At 35.8% G+C, this 22,573-nt stretch overlaps 4 protein-coding genes across 7 annotated transcripts; 2 read left to right on the forward strand and 2 right to left on the reverse strand.

Moving 5' to 3' along the window:
- Nucleotides 1-300: 300 nt before the first annotated feature.
- On the forward strand, nucleotides 301-2,011 carry LOC142518282 (berberine bridge enzyme-like 22). Its single transcript, XM_075621032.1, has one exon. The coding sequence runs from the start codon at nucleotides 336-338 to the stop codon at nucleotides 1,917-1,919; it is 1,584 nt and encodes a 527-aa protein (XP_075477147.1). The 5' UTR covers nucleotides 301-335; the 3' UTR covers nucleotides 1,920-2,011.
- Nucleotides 2,012-2,283: 272 nt separating this feature from the next.
- Nucleotides 2,284-6,153, reverse strand: LOC142518283 (dihydroceramide fatty acyl 2-hydroxylase FAH1-like). 4 transcript variants are annotated; one of them, XM_075621034.1, is made up of 9 exons: nucleotides 5,937-6,153; nucleotides 5,385-5,455; nucleotides 5,200-5,289; nucleotides 4,915-5,111; nucleotides 4,647-4,752; nucleotides 4,236-4,382; nucleotides 4,048-4,159; nucleotides 3,195-3,259; nucleotides 2,284-3,028 (listed from the first exon to the last, which is right to left on the reverse strand). In XM_075621034.1, exons 2-9 carry the CDS (start codon nucleotides 5,433-5,435, stop codon nucleotides 2,717-2,719), a joined length of 1,080 nt encoding a protein of 359 aa, XP_075477149.1. In that variant the 5' UTR covers nucleotides 5,436-5,455; nucleotides 5,937-6,153; the 3' UTR covers nucleotides 2,284-2,716. The 4 variants fall into 4 exon arrangements, with proteins under 4 accessions (XP_075477149.1, XP_075477148.1, XP_075477150.1 ...); XM_075621033.1 differs by having other exon boundaries at nucleotides 5,927-6,152; XM_075621035.1 differs by lacking the exon at nucleotides 3,195-3,259 and having other exon boundaries at nucleotides 2,861-3,028; nucleotides 5,927-6,145.
- A 569-nt stretch (nucleotides 6,154-6,722) lies between these two features.
- On the forward strand, nucleotides 6,723-8,009 carry LOC142518284 (putative germin-like protein 2-1). Its single transcript, XM_075621037.1, has 2 exons — nucleotides 6,723-6,873; nucleotides 6,949-8,009. The coding sequence occupies exons 1-2, from the start codon at nucleotides 6,759-6,761 to the stop codon at nucleotides 7,503-7,505; spliced, it is 672 nt and encodes a 223-aa protein (XP_075477152.1). The 5' UTR covers nucleotides 6,723-6,758; the 3' UTR covers nucleotides 7,506-8,009.
- Nucleotides 8,010-8,755: 746 nt separating this feature from the next.
- Nucleotides 8,756-10,721, reverse strand: LOC142518859 (uncharacterized). The gene has a single exon (XM_075621685.1). It carries the CDS (start codon nucleotides 10,420-10,422, stop codon nucleotides 8,992-8,994), a length of 1,431 nt encoding a protein of 476 aa, XP_075477800.1. The 5' UTR covers nucleotides 10,423-10,721; the 3' UTR covers nucleotides 8,756-8,991.
- Nucleotides 10,722-22,573: the final 11,852 nt, after the last annotated feature.

Genomic DNA, 22,573 nt, shown 5'->3' on the forward strand with positions numbered 1-22,573 from the left:
CAAACTACACTTTAGTCCATCGATAATGATAAAAAAAATTATACACACATGCATCGCGTGTGCATAATAACTAGTTTAAATAATCCTACAGTACTGTGTATTGGTATAAAGAAACTGCCGACTAAAATGCAAAATGACAATTTAGAAAGTTCCATGACATTTAACTAATTTATAATAATCTTAGGAATCATCGTTTTTTCGAGGTAAAATACATGTCATTGCCATAAAATACAAATATTCCAAATCCATGCTGTTTCCTTCTCCAACTTAATTAATATATAGCCTGAAAATTTTATTAACTAAACTGCACATACAGTAATCTAAGAGAGATCGGAATGATGATCTCTCATTCAGTCCAAGTCCTGCTTTTGCTTTCATTTTTCCTTGCATTTTGTGATGCGAAACATGAAGAATTTGTCGAGTGCATGTCAATTTATTCTGCTAAAACATACATTAAATCCTTTAAATACATACACCCTCCAAGCTCTAAATCATATTTCAATCTCTTGCAATCCGCGGAACAAAATCCCAGATGGTTAAACTCGACGTCCTCTACACCTAGATTCATAATCACACCATACGATGCTGATGAAATCAGAGCAGCCATCCTTTGTAGCAAGAAGCATGGTTTGCAAATCAGAGTCAAGAGCGGTGGACATGACTATGAGGGCCTATCGTTCCTTTGCAAAACACCGTTTATAATAATTGATTTTATCAATCTCCGTTCCATTAGCATTGATTTGGAGAAGGAAACAGCATGGGTTCAGTCAGGGGCAACGCTTGGTGAGTTATATTACAACATCGCTAAGAAGAGTGGAGTTCTTGGATTTCCTGCAGGAGTATGCCCAAGTGTGGGTGTTGGAGGCCACTTTAGTGGAGGGGGTATAGGAACCATGGTCAGAAAATATGGCCTAGCTGCAGATAACATCATTGATGCTTTTTTCATGGATGTAGAGGGAAGGATTCTTGATCGAAAATCAATGGGGGAAGATCTATTTTGGGCTATTCGAGGAGGTGGAGGAGGTAGCTTTGGGGTAATAATTGGTTGGAAAATCAAGTTGTTTCGAGTTCCACCGATTGTGACCGTTTTTACACTACACAAGACTTTAAATCAAGAAGGTGTAGGACTTGTCCATCAATGGCAACAGATAGCAACTAAGCTGCCGGAAGATCTATTCATCAGAGTTGTGATTCAAGGTTCAGATATAGATGGCAAAGCGACGCAGAAAGTGGTAGAGGTTTTGTTTAACTCTCTATTTCTGGGACCAATAAATGAATTAATTCCATTGATGAATAAGAGCTTCCCAGAATTAGGCTTAACAGAAAAAAATTGTAGTGAAATGAGTTGGATAGAATCTGTCATGTACTTCACTGGATATCAACAAAGTGACCCCCTGGAACTTTTACTGGATAGAACCATCCAATTTAAGAGCTACTTCAAGGCAAAATCAGATTTCGCGGAGAAATCCATACCAGAGAATGCATTTGGAGGGATTCGAAAAAGATTTCTGCAAGAAAAGTTAGCATTCTTGATAATGGATCCCTTCGGAGGAAGAATGGAGGAAATCCCAGAATCTGAACTGCCTTTCCCGCACAGAAAAGGAAATCTGTTCAACATACAATACTTGGTGAAATGGGTAGCGAACGAGGATACCGAATCCAAGAAACATGAGAACTGGATCAGAGAGCTTTACAATTACATGGAACCATATGTTTCAAGCTCTCCACGAGCTGCCTACATAAACTATAGGGATCTTGATATAGGAGTCGACATTCAGAATCATAATATCAGCCATTCACATGTGGTTTGGGGTAAAAAATATTTCAAGGGAAACTTCAAAAAATTGGCAGGAGTGAAGAGACGGGTTGATCCGGGTAACTTTTTCAGGCATGAACAGAGTATTCCCCTGCTGGTGTAACTAATCAGATGCCTCCACTGTGTCAAGATCCTTGAACAATTTTCGTAGAAAACATTGGCCTTCTATATATTTGTTAAAAGGGACCACAAGTATGGATATTTTCCAGTATCTACCACTTAGGATCTGGTATATCAGCGAGTCTCCATGTTGGTTTCATAAAATATTGCTGCTTACTTGCTTACCACTTGTCTTTTGTTTCAAAGTTGAAATAATTGAAAAATAAGCAGCTTCCGACTTTAAATCATATGAATCGCACTTTTGGTTTAGAGAAAAATATATGTTGGAAAGTACATTTTTACATGAAAATTATAAATGATCGAGAAATAGAAAAATTACAGCTCCTGTCAAAGGAAAACTTCTCCCTCCCATCGAAAATGTATACATCCATTAAATATCAGCGTGTGCAAGCTGCCGACATTGAATTCTCCGAAAATTTCTTCTCATTTGTTGGAATGATCTTATCTTCACCGTTCAACTGTCACAGAAGCCTGAAAAATCTTGGAAAAAATAATTTATAATTTAAATTCTGCAAACTAGTTGACTTGGAAATGCAGTACGACAACCAGCCCCTTTTTCTATTCTTGATCGATTTTAAATTTCCTGGAAAATTTGCTTTGCAAACGAAGAAGATTTTGCTCACTGCATGTCCATCCATCTTCTTCAGGATATATGTTGGCCTTTAATTCCTCTGCCATATCCCATTTATTTACCGATCTTACCAAATTTCGTTCAATCAGCGTAGATTTGGAAGATGAAACAGCGTGGGTTCAGTCAGGTGCAATAGTCGGGGAACTTTATTATAGTACAGCCAAGAATGGTGATCTTCTTCGATTCCCTTCCGGAATATGCCCGACTGTAGGCATCGATGGCCACTTCAGTGGAGGAGAGTTTGGTACAATGCTCAGGAAATATGGCCTAGCTGCAGATAACATCATAGACGCGTACTTCATAGACGTAAATGTGAGAATTCTTGATCGAGTAACAATGGGTGAAGAATTGTTCTGTGCTATCAGAGAGGGGTGGTTAGCTAGCTTTAGAATCATTATCGCCTGGAAAATCAAGCTGGTGCGAGTTCGACCGGTCGTGTCTTTTTCAGAATCTACAAGAATCTGGATCGACAAGGAACAGAACTTGTAAACATACAGGGATCAATTAGCCCGAAACTGTCAATTACTCACAAGTAACGGTAGGGGAAGAACCCTTGATTGTAAAACAGTTGATCAATTAGCCCGAAACTGTCAATTACTCACAAGTAACGGTAGGGGAAGAAAATACTTCACGGGGAACTTCAAAACACTGGCAGAAGGGAAGTCCTGTTGATCCAGGGAACTTCTTTACAACTGTTTTACAATCAAGGGAAGAGTCTATCGGAAGAACAGAACAACATTGGCCAAGCAAATTCCAAGATTTTGATTGCAACTCTACTCTATAAATATTTGTTCAAAAGCACATAAGATAAATGTTTTGCTTGCAATTTCTGATGTGCCATATGTATCACGACTGAATTAGCGAATGAGCTCACTAGAATTTGATTTTTCTTCTCTGATTTATTCCAAACCTTTACGGTTAAGAAACTCGAAATTTAGAGATGGTGGTGTGACAGGAAGAACACGGAACAATTCACAGCAAAATGCAAAGTCACCCTTTATTTTAGGGACACCAAAATCTATTAAAAAATTATATCATGCCATAGATCAAGAGTGCGTAAAACTCAACGGCAGGCTCATAATGTAGGTGATAATGGCAAACAGAAAGTCTGTTTTAAGCATATAAACGGAAATTCTTGACAATAATCTGGCAACACATGGGAGGCATGACTAGAACACATTAATAAGACATAACATTACAGTTTAAAAATTCTGCTTCCGCAGAATGTGTGCTGCATATTTTTGGCATAAATCCCAACATAAACCTTTGCATATATTTTTGGTGCATGCTAACTTTTGATATTTCAACCAAACAACAAATAACTAACACAATTCCCACAGAAGTGTGCACATGATCAACATTCCAAACTTGTTCAGAAACAACATACACGAAAGATTGAGTAAAAAATGGTGATTATGAAAAGCTTGACTGGAATTTGCTAACTATTCATGACATGAGTCTAAAGAATAAATTATCTAACTCTTTTGAGCTTGTTTTGATGGTGGTAGGGTTCCAAATATCTTGTCCCAGACTGAGGAAGTGATGCCAAAGCCTTTATTCTGGATGCGGAAATGATGATTTAGATGATATTTCTGCATTGCAGAAAAATGATAAATCGTTTGAAAATCCCATGACCGCTAATAAGATGATTTAATCATATGAACAAACCTTGAGATCCTTTGATACTTTAGTGGTTGGCTGCCCATGGTGCAAGTAGTAATGAGTTACATCATACATTACATAGCCAAGAAGACCACCACCAAAAAATGCAGGAGCAGTGGAAGGAGTAGATAAGAGTTTTATCAAGTTCCAAAACTGCAATTCACGTAGGTAGACATGGAAAATCAACAAGTAAAAACATTTATAAACCGACACCACAAATTCAAAAAAATTTATCGGATTCGTACTTCAGTTTACATTGAATTGTATTCGTTAAAGCTTGTTTTATTTCTGAATCATTTAAAAGTACAGTTTTTACTCACATACAGATGAATAAAACTAGTCCACTAGCCACTAGGTGATAAATTTGGTTGAACTGCAAAATGATTGTAGAGAAGAAAGTTAGGATGAAACGCATACAGGCACCAAGAGAATAGCAGTTGCAGCAGGAGGAAAAACAAGTCGCAAACCGTCCATAGGGTGCTTATGATGACAACCGTGAAGTAGATAATGAAGTGTATTGCCCCTGCAAAGAAAGAATTTAACGGAGAGATAACACGAGAAAGGGAAAACTGTAGCAAAATTTGAGTCTCGAGTAGCAATAGGGGTTTAAAAATAAAGCTCCTGATACAGCACGTGCAACAGGAAAACCAAATTGGATCAAGAGACGGAGCAAGAGCAAACTAACCAATAACTCTTTGTCTTAATGTGGAAAAGGAATCGATGCAGAGTATATTCTAGCAACGTCCAGGCAAAAATGCCAAACGCTACCATCGGGAACAACTGATAGATTGAATTTCCCATACTAACAGCGATCGAAAGGGACCATCCGACCACTGGGAGCCAAATAAGGGGAATTACCCACCAGTCATTCTTTGTCAGGAACTGTTTGAAGTAGAATAAACATCTTATTAATTCGAGAACGATGATAAAGAACCAGTGTCCTTTAAGCAACAAAGAAAAAGAATTACACCTCCAAAATATCGTTTTCAAAGAATCGAGGTTCCTTGCCCACAATTGGCTGATGAACCCAGTCCTGATAAGCCTCGCCAAGATGCCCAACCTGTGAAATGTTGACAAAAGTGGTCTTTTTGAGACAGCCAGATCACACAAACATTATTTAGAAAAAATAAGGCGTGAGATATACACATCAGTTACCTGGAAGACAAGGGGCTTATCTAAGTCCACAGTAAATCCCTGTACAACCATCTTGGTTCCTCAATTTATTACTGTTAATAAAGTTAAAACGTAAGATCTAAACAGCCGGAAGTGACGAACACCAATCAATCAAGCAAATAAAAAGGGCAATGGATTGGAAATAATATCAATAAACTTCATGTCATATTATATAGTTTTGTTTTTCAAATTATCTTCTGAATGCTATCGAATCTTTAGTATGGAGAGGAAGACTTGTTCCACTTCCATCGTAAAGAGAAAACATGTTATTTTCATAGTAGTTGAATAGATCGACATAAGAAGAATGGAACATAAACTCACGAAATTTAGTCGAGTAAATAACTTTAGCATCGAATGTAGATGAAAAAAATAACGTAATCCAAAACATTCAAAGCTAGAGCATTTAGTAGTCATAGCCATCCACATTAACATTATCCCTTTCCCTAACAAAACATCTAAAAAATCAGAAAAGCGAAAAGCTAGAACTTTGAAAGAAACCACAGATCACGAGAAAGGAAAGTAACCCAGTAGTACAATGCCGATCAAATCTTGAACTTCAGCCGAGAGCAGTCTCACTCACGGCGAGGAAGTTGAAGCACAGTGCAGTGCAATTGTTTGAAAGGAAATCTATGGAATTCTCAAAATAGAAGAAGAATCACGAGCAAGCATTATATTTTGAAAAGATCGTGACCGCTGATATGGGGGAATCGGCCAAAACATTCGCGTTCGGTTGCCAGGCTGGTGTACAGCTCGATACTTGCACAGAATATTCCATCCGAAATGGGCTCTCCATTTGTGGGCCTTTTAATCATAACTTCCCAGAAGAATCATGAGATAGTATTTTTAATTAGATGCACTAATTTTTGGCAAAATGTAGGTTATAAAAATGTATGACAAAATTATCCTTGTATTTTGCATTTGAGATAGTTTTGTCGTTTCCAAATGCATGTCCCCGATTAGTTTTAATCTTCAAATGGAACCTCTACTACATGACCAAAGCAAGTTGAAAAGGTCGAGTGAAGACTTAGAATTGTTCATGCATGTTTAATTTGTCTATTAGTCCATAATATAATAATTATTATATATAATTTGCCACAAATCCATTTGTGTAGTTGAACGAAATATTTTAACCGGGTCGTTGCATGCATAGTAGCTAGACTTGGCAATTTAATCAATTGTTATAATCTTTGTCCTTGGTTAAAACAAGTGTAACGTAAATATTCTTTATTTCATTTGTGCAAAGGAAAAAAACCCGTAGATTTGACTTTGTCTTTTCATTGTTATCTTATATATTAAGAAAGTATCCCAGCATGCATCAAATACATTACAATCTGCAGTAGTAGGAATCATAATTAGATGGCAAATTCCATGCTAACCCTAACTCTCTTAGCATTAACTTTTGGTACCCTAGCCCAAGCCCATGAGCCTAGTCCCCTTCAAGATTTTTGTGTTGCCGACTTCAAAAGTACAGGTAATAATTTATGAGTAATTTGTTTAATTATGCGCTCCTGATATTTTTGTGGTTAATGTGTATAATGTCTTGCAGTTAGAGTGAACGGATTTCCTTGCCTAGACCCCAAGCAAGTGACCGCAGATCACTTTCTTTTCAGAGGCCTTCAAGTACGAGGGAACACTTCGAATCCATTGGGATCTTTCATAAACCGACCAACGGTGAACGAAATTCCAGGCCTCAACACCCTCGGCATCTCCACGGTAAGAGTCGACTATGCCCCTCGTGGGGTCGTCCCACCCCACCACCACCCACGCGCCTCCGAGATTCTCATTGTGCTAGAAGGGACGGTACTCGCGGGCTTCGTGACATCAGATCCCGAAAACCGTCTCGTTTCCAAAGTACTTCGAAAGGGTGATGTGTTTGTCTTCCCATTCGGGCTTATTCATTTCCAAGAAAACATCGGACAAGGGAATGCTATCACCATGGCCTTTTTGAGCAGTCAAAATCCTGGTGTGGTAGCTATTGCCAACGCCATTTTCGGGTCGAATCCGCCTATAAAAGTCCACGTTTTGGCCAAGGCTTTCCAGGTGGACAAGTCGGTAATCAACAAGCTGCAAGCGTCATATAATTATATGGCAAATATATTATAATATATTCGATCGACATGACAATAAGTAAACACATGCATGAAACTTGAACATGATCCTTCGATTTAATTTCATATTTCTCTTATTTATTTCATAAATTGAGGAGACCAACATACGTATATGAACGCAATGTTTAATTTGCATGCTAATGTAAAATTCAGATTGTTTAAATGTTTACATTTCGGATTATAGTTTCCTTTTTAATTCATCTGATAGAGTAGTCAGTCAAACGATGTTATACTAATTATTTGAGTTCCAAGTTTAAGCTGATCATGCGCGGGAACTAACTAAATATTTTTTAATCACTTAAAAATATAAATCTTAATTAAACTAAGCCATAATTTAACAACTGACAATATTTTGTATATACATATCTATATCCCTATCCTATTCCTATGTATGTATAATAAGAACAAGAACCAGATCTAGTCTAGTGTGTTAAACGTGGAGCACGGTCAACTGCGAAGGTCGCATCTAAACGGCCCGTGAGGCTCGCCATTTTTTTACTTAAAAGAATCACACTTATCTGAAATGTAGAGAATGCTTTCGTCGACTTCAACGAAATCTTTTTGCCTTTTCCCCCATGAGTTTCAAGGGGTAATTTAGAGATACAATATTCAATATCCCTATAGAAAGGGACAGCTTCTCACTTATGGACTCAAGGGTCCACTCAGGGCAACATTAACATGAAGAACAAACAACAAGGGCAACCTGAATTCAGAACTCGCCAACGGGCGTCTCGTTTGCAGAGAAACAGTACTTGCATTCAACAACATATGCATATAGTAATAGATAATCACCCACCCCCACCCCCGTTGTAAAAACAGAAAAACAAAAAGCAGTGCCACTGTCACTATCACGAGAAACTCCGTTTGTTTGATAATTTGTGCAGGGGAAAGATCAAAATTAAACCTATGAAAATTACACGCAAAAGATTTCTCTTGTGGTACTTGTCAACAACTGTATTGTTGGGCAGTCACGCAGATAGAGCAGCAAAAGCAAGGCCAAACACTAAGACGCAACTAAAACCTATAATCTAGGGAAGAGCGGAAGAAGGAATGGGGAAACAAAAGGCAAATAAAGCAACTTTACTACAACAATGGCGTGATGGTATCTCACAGGTTTCCAACCTTAACCATAAACACAAGTTCATGTAGTTTCATTATGAATTTACATTCCCAATCAAACTAAGATAGAACCAACATGTAAGCGGAGAATGTACTTGTTATGGATGTAAAGAACTGTCCATTAAAATTAAAAAAGAAACACATACTAGAAAACTATAGCAACTTTTCGAATAAGTAACATTATGATCCTTTTATCTATAAATTTACAGGTGAAAGCCACAACACCCCGATTCAGTGCCCAACAAAAGGTTGAATAACCATCTGAAGTCGAAAGAGCACATCCAAAGAAACAGAAAACAAAAAAAACAAAAGAACAAGAAGTTGAAACCAGAAGCTTCTGTAAGAAAAGGGATTCAAAATTTCTAACCAGACCTATCATCAACAGACTTGATCACCTCTCTGTACCTAGGCATTGTTTTGCTTAATTTCAACACAAGAAACCACGATAAGGTGAGCAAGAGTGCAAACGCACGACCCCCAATGAGTCCAATAAGAACAGTAGAACAGAGCACGAAGTAACTCCAACTCATTGCAGATTCTGTTTCCTTGCCCCCCACTTCCTTGTCTGTGGCTACTTCCTCATCAATCTCCCGCAAACCACCAACTGCATAAATTGAATCCATGACATCTTCTTCTTTGAATCTTCCGCTTGAAGTAGATGATAATCTGCTAGTAGTCTCTGATTCCCCTTCATCCACGCATCCTTCTGTTCCATGTTCTTCACACACGGCAACTTTATCCTCTTGAACGACTTTTAGCCTTCTAAAGTTGTGTTCTTTTCTTAAACTCCGAAATTTCTTTGGAACAAATAACTTCATCTTTGATTTTATTTTATCTTTCCGTGATTTTCTCCTCAGTTTTGCCACTTCAAAGAGAGACTTTTCTTTCCCAATCACCACCTCATTTGAGTCATTTTCCTGATTCCTCAATCTCCCTTTAAAACAGGAATCCTCCATTATTTCCTTCTCTGGTTGTATTTCATCAAAAAAAGTAATCGGATATTGATTTGGTTTCTCGATTTCAATCTTTCGAGTCTGATGCCTTGATTCACAGCACTTTAAAGAAGGATCTGGTCTCGTAAATCCCTCTTGCCGCTCCTTCCACAACGATGCACCACCTTTCTTCTGGTCTACTCTATCATCCTTGTATCTTAATTTCCGCACCTTTGGCACAATCGATGTCAACCACCCTTTAGCCTTTGAACATGGCTTCAACAATTCACGCAGATGTTTCCCTGCACACTCAAGGAAACACAACAAGAACGCAGACATGGTAATTCCTAATGTTAGTCTCTTTGCCCCTAACGCCAAAACAGCCACCAAAAATATTTTTACTGCCACCAAGATAACTCCTTTTGCATCCACAACCCTTTCAACAGAACACCTCCTCTCAGCTCCACCGCCATCACGATCTCCCTCATCGATTTCATTCACACCCAAAAGCAAGTGCAAAATCGAGGCGCTTCGCAAGGGAGAAGAACAATTTAAAGGCAATCCTGCAATTACCTGTGAATTCATACGAGAGGGTGACTGCGGAAGAGATGGTAAAAGAGTAGGTGATCCTGCAATCACCGGATCGTCATCATCATTCATGGACGGTACAGATAAAGAAGATGCACGCTTTTTATTGGATGATTTTAGCAACTTGTCTCGATTCTTGATGAATAGATCGATTAGGGATGTCGGAAACCCGGTTTCCACCACAAGCGAGGAGCCATTCTGAGACTTGTGCAGATGATCGTTCAGCAATCGAGAAATTCTCGCACTCTTCACCTTCTTCCATGGGAATGGCATGGTGAGAGTAGCAGATCCAATCTGAAACTCACATCAGCCCTGAGATTCTATATGTTACTTGAAATTTCTGAATAAAACCCCCATGTCGAAGGTTTGGCTTACCGTACGGACATCCAGTGAAGAAGATATATCCAATACTACAAATTAATTATTAGACAGAAAACAAATGACTTGTCTTGAAACCAGAAACCCGAGAGAGTTGGAATTTTCTCTGGGGATTGCGCGAGGGAGGCGTTTATATACAAGGAAAAGAGAGATCGTTTGATTTGGAGGAAGAAATCAAAGCAAAATCATGACTCATTCTTATTTTCCACAAACAAACCTCTGAGGAATTTTTTGCGAGTAAAATAATCATTATTCTATTTTATTAAGGTGGTGTATTGGTTATATACTTTTAATGATTTTTATGGAGTTTAAAAATCTAAAGGTATTCAAACTAGACTTTTATATACTCCATAAAATTTTAGTGGTATTCAATGTAAACTTTTGTAGAATTTTAAAAAGTCATGTGGTATTCAAACTGGACTTTTAAAAACTCTACAAAAGTCTATAGGTATTCAAAATGTCAATAGACTTTTAATGACTTTATGGAATTCTATTAAGTACAAGAATTATAGCCTAAGGTACAACAATAAAATGTCAACAAAAGTCTTTGATTCAACCTAAATATTTGGATGTACGTTTAATTGAGAAATCTCCCAAATTCAATACAAACTTTCATTCTTTTCTCATCTATTTATTTTTTCTTTTATTTGTACTTTTTTAAAACATAATTAAAATTTAAATTTTTTATTAATTATTATATAACATTTTATTTTTAATTATTTTCTTTAATTTTAGTTAATCTATATATTAAATTATTGTATAAGCAAATTCATACCGATATTATACCAAAATTTTCGGTATACCGAACCAAAAAAACCTTATATTTAAAAAAAATTATAATTTATTGTTATAAAATATAATATATTTTAAAATTTTGTATATTTTTCCGATATTTCGGTATATACCAAAATTTTCAAATTGGATATCGTTACCGTACCGTATCAAAATCTTCGGTATACTTAAATTCGATAAATTCAATATTTTTTTGTTATGGTAATCTCGGTATACCGAAAATTCGGTATTTTTTCCCACCCCTAACAGGGCTTGTATTGGCATGTGCTATATTACACAATTTTCTTTGAAAGAAGTGTCAATTTGATGAATTTCAAATTGAACTAGATAATGAAGCTCAATTGTCTTCATCAGCACAAGTTTATGAAGGTGACGACTTTGATCAGTTATTTAATACTCAAAAACAACAACGAGCAAATGCTAATGCATGGAGGGATATCATAACCAATGGAATGTAGAATGATGTTGATCAAATTGTCAGTAATGATTATATTTTTTTTATAAAAGACTACTCATTATTTTGAGTGTTCTTTTAATAAAATTTTATTATGAACTTATAAAATATTATTCATTAATATGTTGAATTGACATAAAGAATTGAAATTTTGATTTCAATAAATTGGATAGTTCATTTGTCGTTTTTCACAAATTAAATTGATTTAACTTTTAAGTAAGTAAAATTCATTTACATTCATAAATAAAAATAATAATTTAAAATTGAAGAGGTTATCTATGTCCAATAATTATTTAAAAAAAATAATAAAAAATAAATCACAATTATAAACTATAAAATTCACATAATTATATGAAAAAGTTTACAAAAGTCTACAAAAATCTTGAAAAAAAGTCTATAAGAGTATGAAATTTGTTTTACAATTCTATCAACTCCACAAAAGTCAATAAAAATCTATCAACTCCACAAAAGTCCATCATTTAAAAAAATGTCATTAAAAATCTTTGAAAGTATAGAATGAATACACCCCCCTAAGATTGAGCACCTAATAGTAACTACATAAGAGGACATCAATTTTTTCTTCCAAATTTACCCTTGTATGGTACTAATATTACACATTTGTTTTTTGTTATTTTGTTTTTTTTTTTTTAAATTTCAACACACACTTTTATTTTTTATTTTTGTTATTTCAACAATTTAAATATCAATTTAATCACTTCATAAATTGTCAAATTACACTTTAGTCCATCAATAATGATAATCGTACATACGCGATTGCATAATAACTAGTATTTTAGAAAGCTTGGAGTGTCTTAATTTTTAGGGAAACAATATATTATTTTAGCATCAATACATCGACATTTAAACTAAAGAAATAATGATCGGACAAATTTCGCCCAATTCGATAAGAGAAACCCGTTTACTATTATCACTACATTTGAAAGTTTTTCTTCAAACTATATTATACGGATTTTTTATTTTACTCTTGTTTAATTGGTGTTTTTTTAATATGATATAAAAAGCTAAAGTAATAATTAACAGGGGTAGATTGTTAAAAAAAATTTATAGAAAATAATATTATATATTTACTACGTATGAAAAAGAAAATGCAATGTTTACTACCTACATCCTATATATTTATGAATATTTATGTTTTTACATGAATTTAAAAAGGTATTGAAAAAATATGTTTTATTGAGAAAAATTTTATTTTATCTTTTTTAGAACTTTAAAATGATGTAAAAAATTCTTAGAACGAGAATATATTATTAAAAGAATATAGACAAGTTTTCACTTGCTTGTCATAATTGTCATTAACTTTATATGAAATTCAAAAAGATAAATAAAAGATGATAATAATTTAATTCAATGGGTCAAAGACGTGGCCTTTCCCCTTAAATGGTTGTCCTTCAACTGAAAATTCATTAAATAATAAATAAATAAAAAAGATCATGTGTTATTTAAGAAAAACGATTGAGCGGCAGGATGGTCCTTATTTTTTAGACCAAAAATTTGCCATATATTATTGACGACGTTTGGTGGAATGTCCTCATCATTATATATATATATATATATATTCAAAAAGACATCATATGGTATTGTATTTGCTTTTTTGAGCCGCTTTCTTTCAAATTAAAATTTGGTGTAAAATAAATATTAGGTTTATTGCCTATTATTTTCAAAATTATAATATCAATTAACAACTTCCAAATAAGAATTAAACAAACTCCATAAGGGATGAGGTGATTCCAAAAAAATATATAGTATTGTTGGACGACGACTTTGAATACAACGCACGTGAAAGAAGAAAAAACGAATGGGAGCAAGAGACGCAAACGACAAACAAATAATCTTACAATTTTGTTTGGGAAAGTTACTCAAAAAAAAAAAACATTTGGACGTGCAATGAAAAATACGAATCCAATTTATTTAATAAATTGAGGTGTAGAACTTGGAGTAATGTATCCAACCAATGGTATTATTATATACATGAAGTACATATCAGTTGGCGGTCGAGAAGATGATTATCAATGGCAGTTTTTGGGTCTTAAATTTTCGAACTTTCCCATGCACATGAATAACAAATTTTTGGGTCTTCACATTCATCTCTTTTTATTGGAAATTTCGTCCTCAAAACTTGTACAAGCTTGATCCTCAAAGAGATAAGAGTATTATTCTCGCATTTTCTCTGCTAACTCTCAGGCAGTGTCACTTTTGGTGTGGTTTGACCATTGTATTTTGACATACAGAATAGTCCTTCGTCTCATTACTTGGTCCATTTGAATAAAAACTTCTTCGTATTTCAAATGTTCATTCAAACTCCCTTCAATTAATAATGATCTGGTTTCAAGAACAAGACTAGGATCCGGAATATAACTTCTTAGTTGCGAAATTTTATTTTTGAGAGTTCCTTGAACTGAAAATAAACTACTGTAATAGACTACTGAAATGAGTAAAAAAAAGAATTTTCAGTAGACCAAAACTAGTAGACCGAAAAATAGTAGAGCAAAACTAGTAGTCTGAAACCAGAACCAACAGATAGAAATCAGTAGATCGGAATGCAGCAGGTTGGTTTTAACAGTGTTGGAAAGCAGCAGACTTAATTGCAATAGCATCAGAATTGCAGTACTGATCTTTGGTTGATATAAATTTTTCAGAAAGAGTTTCGTACCTGCATTGTTAAAATTTAAACTACATATAGACTAGTAGAAATGCCACGCATGAATTTCTTAGCGTATCTCCTTCAATTTATGGTATAGGCATATACAGAGCTAGAGGGCATATCATGACTAATTAACTTAATTTGGATCTAATGTGGCTCTTTCCTAATTTCTTAAAATATCCCTTTTCTATTTTTATTTTATTGGCATGTATTATATATTTTGATGTCAACTTTTGCTATATTTGATTTGATATGCTACTTTTCTTATTTCCTAAAACACTAATCTTTCGTAATCTAGAAAAGATCGATGGTGGATGGAAGGGGCAGTAAAAGTTGAACCATTTAGTTTTCAGTAGCGATGAGCAAATAAGTTCAACAAATCGAGCTCTGTTTCTCGGATCATCCAAGGGTTTGCTGCAGCTTTGATAGGAATAGTTGATGGCCGATTAGGTTTTTTGCCGAAGAAGATTGGTGGGGGTGGGTCCACGTTTGGGGGAAACGAAGCGCGTGGGCCCCATATGAACACGATATTTTACCAGTTTTTTTTTTAAAAAAAGAATTAATTAATGGCGAACAAATAATAATATCTATACTTTTATACTTTTTTATTAAATTTGATACACTTAGAATAACTAATTTTGATATTATGGTTTGTTTTTATAATTATATATATTAATAAAATGTTAAAGCTTTAATGTAAGTTATATCTAGTTCAGTGATTATAGTCATTGTTTTTTTATGTTTAGGTTATAGGTTCAATTCTCGATGAGCTCGTTTTTTTATTTTTTTATCTTTCAATTTATTTTTTAATTTATATATCAAAATTACAGTGTAGTTCCTCGCTATTTCTTATAATTATATTTTGATCCTCATTTAAATATAACTCAAATGAATTATAAAAAAGATTACACAAGCACGCAACACGTGCGTCGGTGCACTAGTATTTATTATAATTAAGAATTATAATAAAATATTTGAAAATCATAAAATTATTTATTTTAGAAAAAAAGGAGAATAAATAAAGAAAGACGAGAAAAGACGCGAAAATTATGTGCGAGGGTGTGCCATTCGTGCACATGCGCGACGTGATGCGTGAGCTATGCGCGGAACGGGCAGAAGATCCCGCGCAAATGCGCGGCATGAGGGCGCGCATATGCGCGAGGCGTCCAGTAGCTAAAGTAAATTTCCAGACAATGTGGCGCACATGCACGGAAGACGAACGCGCATATGCGCGAGAAGCCAATCGCAACGTCCAGAGGACCTCGCGCATATGCGCCGAGTGAAGGCGTGCATATGCGCGAGAACTGGCGAGATACACGCGCCGAGACTTTGTGTCTCGCGCATATGCGCCGATGGTGGTCGCGCATATGCGCGAGACGTGCAGCGTGAGGAAAGAGCCACCTAGCCTTCTCATGCATGACCTATATATATATATATATATATATATATATTTACGAATCCTTCAGAATTTCAGAAAAGAAGAATCGAGAAAGGCTCCTGAGAACTTGTGAAAAATCCTTACGCCTTTATATTTCGATCCGTCCGTTTGATTTTGAATCTGACTTCAATACTGTGTTCCTATCGACGCAGGCTACAACTGGACGTAAGTTTTGTTACGTTTAGACACGATTTGAAATTATGATATTGTCATAACTGAATAAGAAATATATATGGTGTTTCTGATATAGTAGACATCGTATAATTGAAGTCAGATCGAATAACAGACTGTGTATGTAATTGATATGATTTTCAGAACTGTTATGATAGAGATTGTACAGAATTGAGAGTATGATCTGTTATTGTTGAGAGTATGAATTATACCAATATTGATTATGAGTTCTGGTAGTATATCTGTGATGTTGAGATTGACGGGGTTATCGAGACTACATTATTATTATACCGTCGAAACATCAGTAGATTGATATTGATCCGATTCAATATCGATTGAGATTGTATCGTACTTTGTTGACATTGATCAGATTATGTCTGGACTTGAGTATTGATCAGAACAGGTTTTAAATTGAGTTGTACATTGATATTGTGCATATTTGATATTGTCATTGCCAGATTGGGTATGGACCGATTGGAATGCGAGACTTCGTCTTCGTCAGACCGAGAAGACAAAGATATAAATCAATGTGAATCGGGAGATCGACTTAAGTCAGATTGGACTTGAGTTTCCCTAAATCACATACTTGTATGTTATTGCTTTTCATACCTTTGTATCATTTGAATGAATATGCTTTGGTTATTGATTTATATAACAGCATAGTATAAGCAGATAGCTATTGAGTGAGAGTCACTGACAGAAGGGCCAGATTAGGACAGAGTTGTTAATGGCCCATTGCACATTGTCAGAGTTGGCAGACCCGCCTAGTCTTTGGCAGAACCACCATGGCAGAACCGCCAAGTCACTGGACTTTTGGATATATATTGTTAGACTGAGGAGAAGACCGACCCTATTGCAGATCTTCAATATAGACAGCCAAAGTCTGGGACTAAAAACGTACCACCATCTAGCTGGGGTAAAGTAGATGGGAGAACGTTGCGTTTTTATTTAGATTGGGATCCCTAGATTAGAAATGAGTCGAGTCTGAGTCTGAGAGTCACAGAGTGTGATTCCTTATTTGATATTGAATTATGTTTCAGATTGCGGTACATATTTAAAATGTAATTGATAGTTGATATCGATTCATGTTTCTGATTTAGATACATGTTATGTATATCTGATTCATGCTTTTATATTGTTTATATGATTGCATGTATACTTGATTTATACTGTGAATGTAATTCTCAACGGAGTTATCCGGCTGTTGTCTTGTTTGTACGTGTGCTGTTGTCTTGTTTGTATGTGTGCATGACAACAGGTGAGACAGGATCATGGTCAAGAAGAGAACGAGGCAGGACTAGTTAGTGTGGAGATTCCGGGCTCAGAATTAAATTAGGTTCCAGCACTGATATGTAGTTGAACCTAGTTGAATTATCGTAGACAATACAAGACTTGTATGTTTATGCTTAATATGTAATTCAGATTGATTTACATTACGTTTCCGCATTGTATTTAAAAAAAAAATTAGACCCTGAGTATTATAATCGATTGAATAATTCCTAAGAATGATTAAAATTGGAATTAGCGTTCGGGTCCCCACATCGAGTCCTGTCACCGCACCAGGTCTGCCTATTCAGAGTTCGGCACCTCAATCTCCTCATCATCAATTCACCTGCATCACACACGCCTACTGAGTCTAAAGACTCAACACACCTGTACCAGTAATAACAAGTACATATACGTAGCACACAGCAGTGAAAAATATCATACTCAACATATCTTTCATGAACTTAAAAGCATTCGTGTCTGCAGTAAAAATCGTATACGAAAACGTGTCCTTTCAAAACATGGTAATAATCATAGTATGTATCATCGTATCAGCATATACGTGTTAAATCATGTCATCATATATGTAAACGTGTCGTGTAAAATCATATCGTATTAAAGCATGTCATCATATATGTAACGTCCCGAAAATCGGAAAGTCCACGTGAACCACATGCATGCAAATTATTAAATTTCTTTGGTATTTATTAAATTCTTTTAAAGAATAAAATGTATGTTTATTTTATTAAATTGTATTTAATTATATTTATGCATTATTATTGCATGATAGGATTTAATTCATGAAATTTTAAAAGTTCATGCACTATGATTTTTAAGTTTCATTTCGCGAACGAACGAGGAGCGGAGACCGGAAAATTTTCAGGAAAATTATTTTAATTACATGATTCATTTTTATTAATTAATATAAGATGTTTTAAAAGTATTTTTCAAGAAATGAGATTTTTGGGATATTTTACTCGCATGATTTTAAATTTTAACGGTTCGCAAATTTTATCGGATCGGGAGACTTTTAGTAATGCCCGAGATTTGATATCGTGTTAAATTATGATTATTGATTTTAATCGAGATAATTATGAAAGGGATAACCGAGACACGAAATGAGATCGCGTGTGAAAAATAATGTGCGAGGGCAGTAGCATCGACGCACATGCGCCAACCAGGCAGAAGACCTCGCGCATATGCGCGGAAGATGTCGCGCATATGCGCGAGCCTGTGCAAGCGAAGTCCATAGGACCTCGCGCATATGCGCGGAAATGAGTCGCGCATATGCGCGAGCTGCCAAGGCCGAGACCCGTGGGTCTCGCGCATATGCGCCAGTAATGTCGCGCATATGTGCGAGTCATGCAAAAGGAAAAATCGACATGTGGTGTATTATGCAACGTTGGTAATATATATATATATATATATATATATATATATATATATATATATATATATATATATATATATGTATGTACATGCAAATCTTTCCTCAGAAGAAGAACCGAGAGTCTCCGAAGGAAAATTGATTTTGTGCTTCAAGTTACAATCGTTCAAAATTCCGTCTGTCCAAATCGTAATATGTTCTCAGTACTGTATTCCTATCGACGTAGGCTACAACTGGACGTAAGTTTTGCTACGTTTTGACATGTTTTGAAATTATGCTATTGTCAGAATTGAATAGGATTCATATATGATGTTCTTGTTATGTTAGACATCATAGAATCGAAGTCAGACTCAGAAACGGACTGATTATGGAATTGTTATGATTTTCTGATTATATTGATTTGAAATCGGACAGATTTGGATTATGAATGGGTTACAGACTATATCGGATATGAATTATGATTTGTAATTGATGTCTGTTGATATGGTAGTGACGGGGATACTGAAATTGTGCCGTTATGTCGTGATTTGAATTGAATCCAGATTAATCAGATTCAGTGTTGAATTGAGAATAGAACATTGATATTAAGATTCTCAATATGTCGTTTCAGATTTACAGAGACAGTCTTGAGTTCAGAACTGATATTGCTTCAGACCGAGACTACAAACGAAAGGTATAAGTCAATGTGGTATTGGGAGATCGACTTAAGTCGGTTTAGGCTTGAGTTTCCCAAAATCACATACTTTACTTTATTGCGTTGATGTGATTGACGTACTTGTTCTCTTGATTTATAGATAGAAGGTATTAGACGAGTAATCTTGTGACAGAAGTGCCTGATAGTGGCGGGATCGCCACGGGCACATTGCACGATGTCACAAGATAGTGTATTGGCGATAGTGCCAAAGTCTGTCACCGGATGATTGGCTATCGATGTGGATAGAAATGTGGGTTCTTCTATTACTGGTGATCGGTACTGTATCGATGTGGATAGAATCGTAACTCTTCTATTACTGATGATCGATATCATATCGATGTGGATAGAATCGGAGTTTCTTCTATTACTGGTGATCGATACTATATCGATGTGGATAGAATCAGAGCTTCTTCTATTACTGGTAATCGATACCATATCGATGTGGATAGAATCGGAATTTCTGCTATTACTGGTGATCGATATGGAATGCCAACTTCTAGAAACCGGGATCCCTAGACTAGGATTGAGTCTAGTCTAATTGTAGAGTTACGAGTATTGTCGACAGTCTGATATTGATTATGTTTCAGATTTTAATACATATTGTTGTTATCTGTTACATGCTTTATATTTGTTTATATGATTGCATGTTTCGTTGATTTATACTGGGATTATATTCTCACTGGAATTATCCGGCTGTTGTCTTGTTTGTATGTGTACATGACAACAGGTGGGACAGGATCAGGGTCCAGGAGATGAGAAGAGATCGTGATAGAGTGGAGACTTCGGACTTTGATATATATAGGGTTTTGACACTTGATAATTAGATGTTGAACCTTAGTTTTTACTGATTTGTAGACGGTACAGGACTTGTACTTTATTTTATACTGAGTTGTATATTAGTTTGATTTCATTACATTCCGCATTAAAAAGAAAAAAATTTTATGACCCTAATTACTTGATTAATAAATTGATCCTGATGACGATTAAGAACTGATTAGCGTCCAGGTCCCCACACTTTTTGAGGGTTCGGCTAATATTTTCAAAATCTTTCCAACATGAAATATTTTTCGGGATTATGTTTGGATTTAATGGGCCTACTTTTAAGTTTATTGGACTTAAAACTCTTTTAATTCCTTTTAATTTAAAATAAGGACCCATTAACTTAATTGTTAACTATTTTAACTAATTCCTATTTTACCCTACACCCATTATCACCCTCTCCCAACAGCCGACACCCTCATTCAGAATTTATTATCTTCGGTTTCAGAACTCAGCAGCTGAAGGTTTCGGTTCTCTCTTGGTTTGCAAAAGAAAAACTTCTCCCGGGTTTCTTCGCTTCGTTCTTGCTCTCCAAACATCATAAGGCATGCTTTGTATCACCTTTGCTACATCATTCACGTAGTATATATATCTAATGTGTGTAAGATGCATGAAATTATCTGATCGGTCCATGAGCAGGAAGAATTCTTTTCGGTTTTCATCCATGGCATGCATTTCTTTTAAATGTTACTCACGTTTTGCTCTATGATGTGCAAAGGGCTGCCAACGTTTGACGTTTAGGGGTTGGTGAGGATGAGAGAGGCGAGATCTAAGTGCTGGAGACGAGTAGGAGTCGAGATCTAGCCTAGGGAGGAGCAGATCCGGTCGAGTTGTAGCGTTTGAGGGTTGTACGGGCTAGATCGAGTCTCGAGGGGGAGCCGGCTGTGCATGGCTTGATCCCAGCCTGGAATCTGACCCTCTTGGGTCCGTGGAAGGTCTGGGAGATGGCTGGGAGCGGTTGGTCTCGTCCTGCAAGAAGAATCGAGGGGCTTGGTTTGATAGAGGGTGGCCGCAGATTTGGAGAGGTTTGCTTCCACTCGGTTGTACGCACGTTCGGGCTGCATGGGGCTGGTTCCACGGGTTGAGTAGGACCAGTAGGGGGCTAGTATGGTCTAGGAGGGCTCGAGCCGCAGCTGGAACCATCGGTGTTGGGGCTAGGAGCGAAACATGGAAAGTATTGCATTTAGGATATGTAGAATAGGAAAGTGCCGTAATTCCCAGCAGCCTTTCAGGGATTTATTCGAAAGTTAAGGGTCTGATTTTGGTGATTTTAGGGTCTTTTAGATGTGTACTAGGTATGGTTAAAAGTTTGGGAAAATTCGGTTAAGTTTCGAGTCGATTCATGTTAAAACCTGGACACCGGTCCAAGTTTTAAAACAATTCGGTTAAGTTATGAAATGGGCTCGAGTTTATGTCTAGGGATGCTTTTAAATATATTTTGGGACATTTTTAGGAGTTTGGTAAGCTTCATATCAAAATAATGAGTTTTGGATTTATATGTGATTTAGTCGCCGCACGAAACGTTAATTAAAGAATTAATTGAAACGCCTAGATTTAAGCTTAATAAAATTATGGAAAATTATATTTAAGCTCAAATAATTATTAGAAGTCTAAGTTTTTAATTTGGGAATTTTATGCTAAGGTTTGGTTTAATTTGGGATTAAAACGCATTAATATGTTATAGTTAAATATTAATTTATAAGTCATCGATTTAAGCCAAATATAAATATGAGAAAATTCATGTAGTCTTAAATAGTTATTTGGGACATGTTAGAGTCAATGGAATTAAGAAAATGTCAAAAACGTGAAATTTTAAGTCTAGGGGCAAATGGTAATTTTTGGGTTTCCAGGGGCAAAATGGTCATTTTGCACTTGGGGTGAGATTTTGGTCCTGGCAGCGCCCTGGGCATATTTTATCATGTTTTAAATGCTTATGCATCATGTTTACGATTTTTACGCAATTATGATAAATACGGTGCATGCTTGGTTTAAAGGAAAAAGATTACGTATATACATGATTTTATTAAGTAATGAATATGATGACACGTTTTGAAGGAAGTGATTTAGTTGTGACTAACACGATGACATGATGATATGATTGGAGATATCGTGAGGGAAAAGGCCCCAGAGGGAGCCCGTTTACGGGAGAAGGCCCCAGAGGGAGCCCGACGATCGTATTTCCATTGACATGATATGATGATATGATAGGCCAAGGCCCAGTTGACGGGTGAGAGTGTCGTTGGTGTCCCCGCCACCAAGTACTGTGGTTACACGTAGATGGATCCATCGACTGACATGATGATATGAAAGTCACAGCTAATTAACTAAATTCAATTAAAAAATAAAATGTATACGTATATGAT

The sequence above is a fragment of the Primulina tabacum genome, chromosome 11 (assembly GCF_025594145.1).
Source record: "Primulina tabacum isolate GXHZ01 chromosome 11, ASM2559414v2, whole genome shotgun sequence".
NCBI lineage: Eukaryota > Viridiplantae > Streptophyta > Magnoliopsida > Lamiales > Gesneriaceae > Primulina > Primulina tabacum.

Coding starts and splice junctions, on each gene's coding strand:
- LOC142518284 (XM_075621037.1), top strand. CDS start 6,759: ATGGCAAATTCCATGCTAACCCTAACTCTCTTAGCATTAACTTTTGGT. Junction 6,874..6,948: donor TGCCGACTTCAAAAGTACAG/GTAATAATTTAT, acceptor AATGTCTTGCAG/TTAGAGTGAACGGATTTCCT.
- LOC142518282 (XM_075621032.1), top strand. CDS start 336: ATGATGATCTCTCATTCAGTCCAAGTCCTGCTTTTGCTTTCATTTTTC.
- LOC142518859 (XM_075621685.1), bottom strand. CDS start 10,422: ATGCCATTCCCATGGAAGAAGGTGAAGAGTGCGAGAATTTCTCGATTG.
- LOC142518283 (XM_075621034.1), bottom strand. CDS start 5,435: ATGGTTGTACAGGGATTTACTGTGGACTTAGATAAGCCCCTTGTCTTC. Junction 3,260..4,047: donor ATCAAAACAAGCTCAAAAGA/GTTAGATAATTT, acceptor ATTGTAAAACAG/TTGTAAAGAAGTTCCCTGGA. Junction 3,029..3,194: donor GTTTTGAAGTTCCCCGTGAA/GTATTTTCTTCC, acceptor TTGTCGATCCAG/ATTCTTGTAGATTCTGAAAA.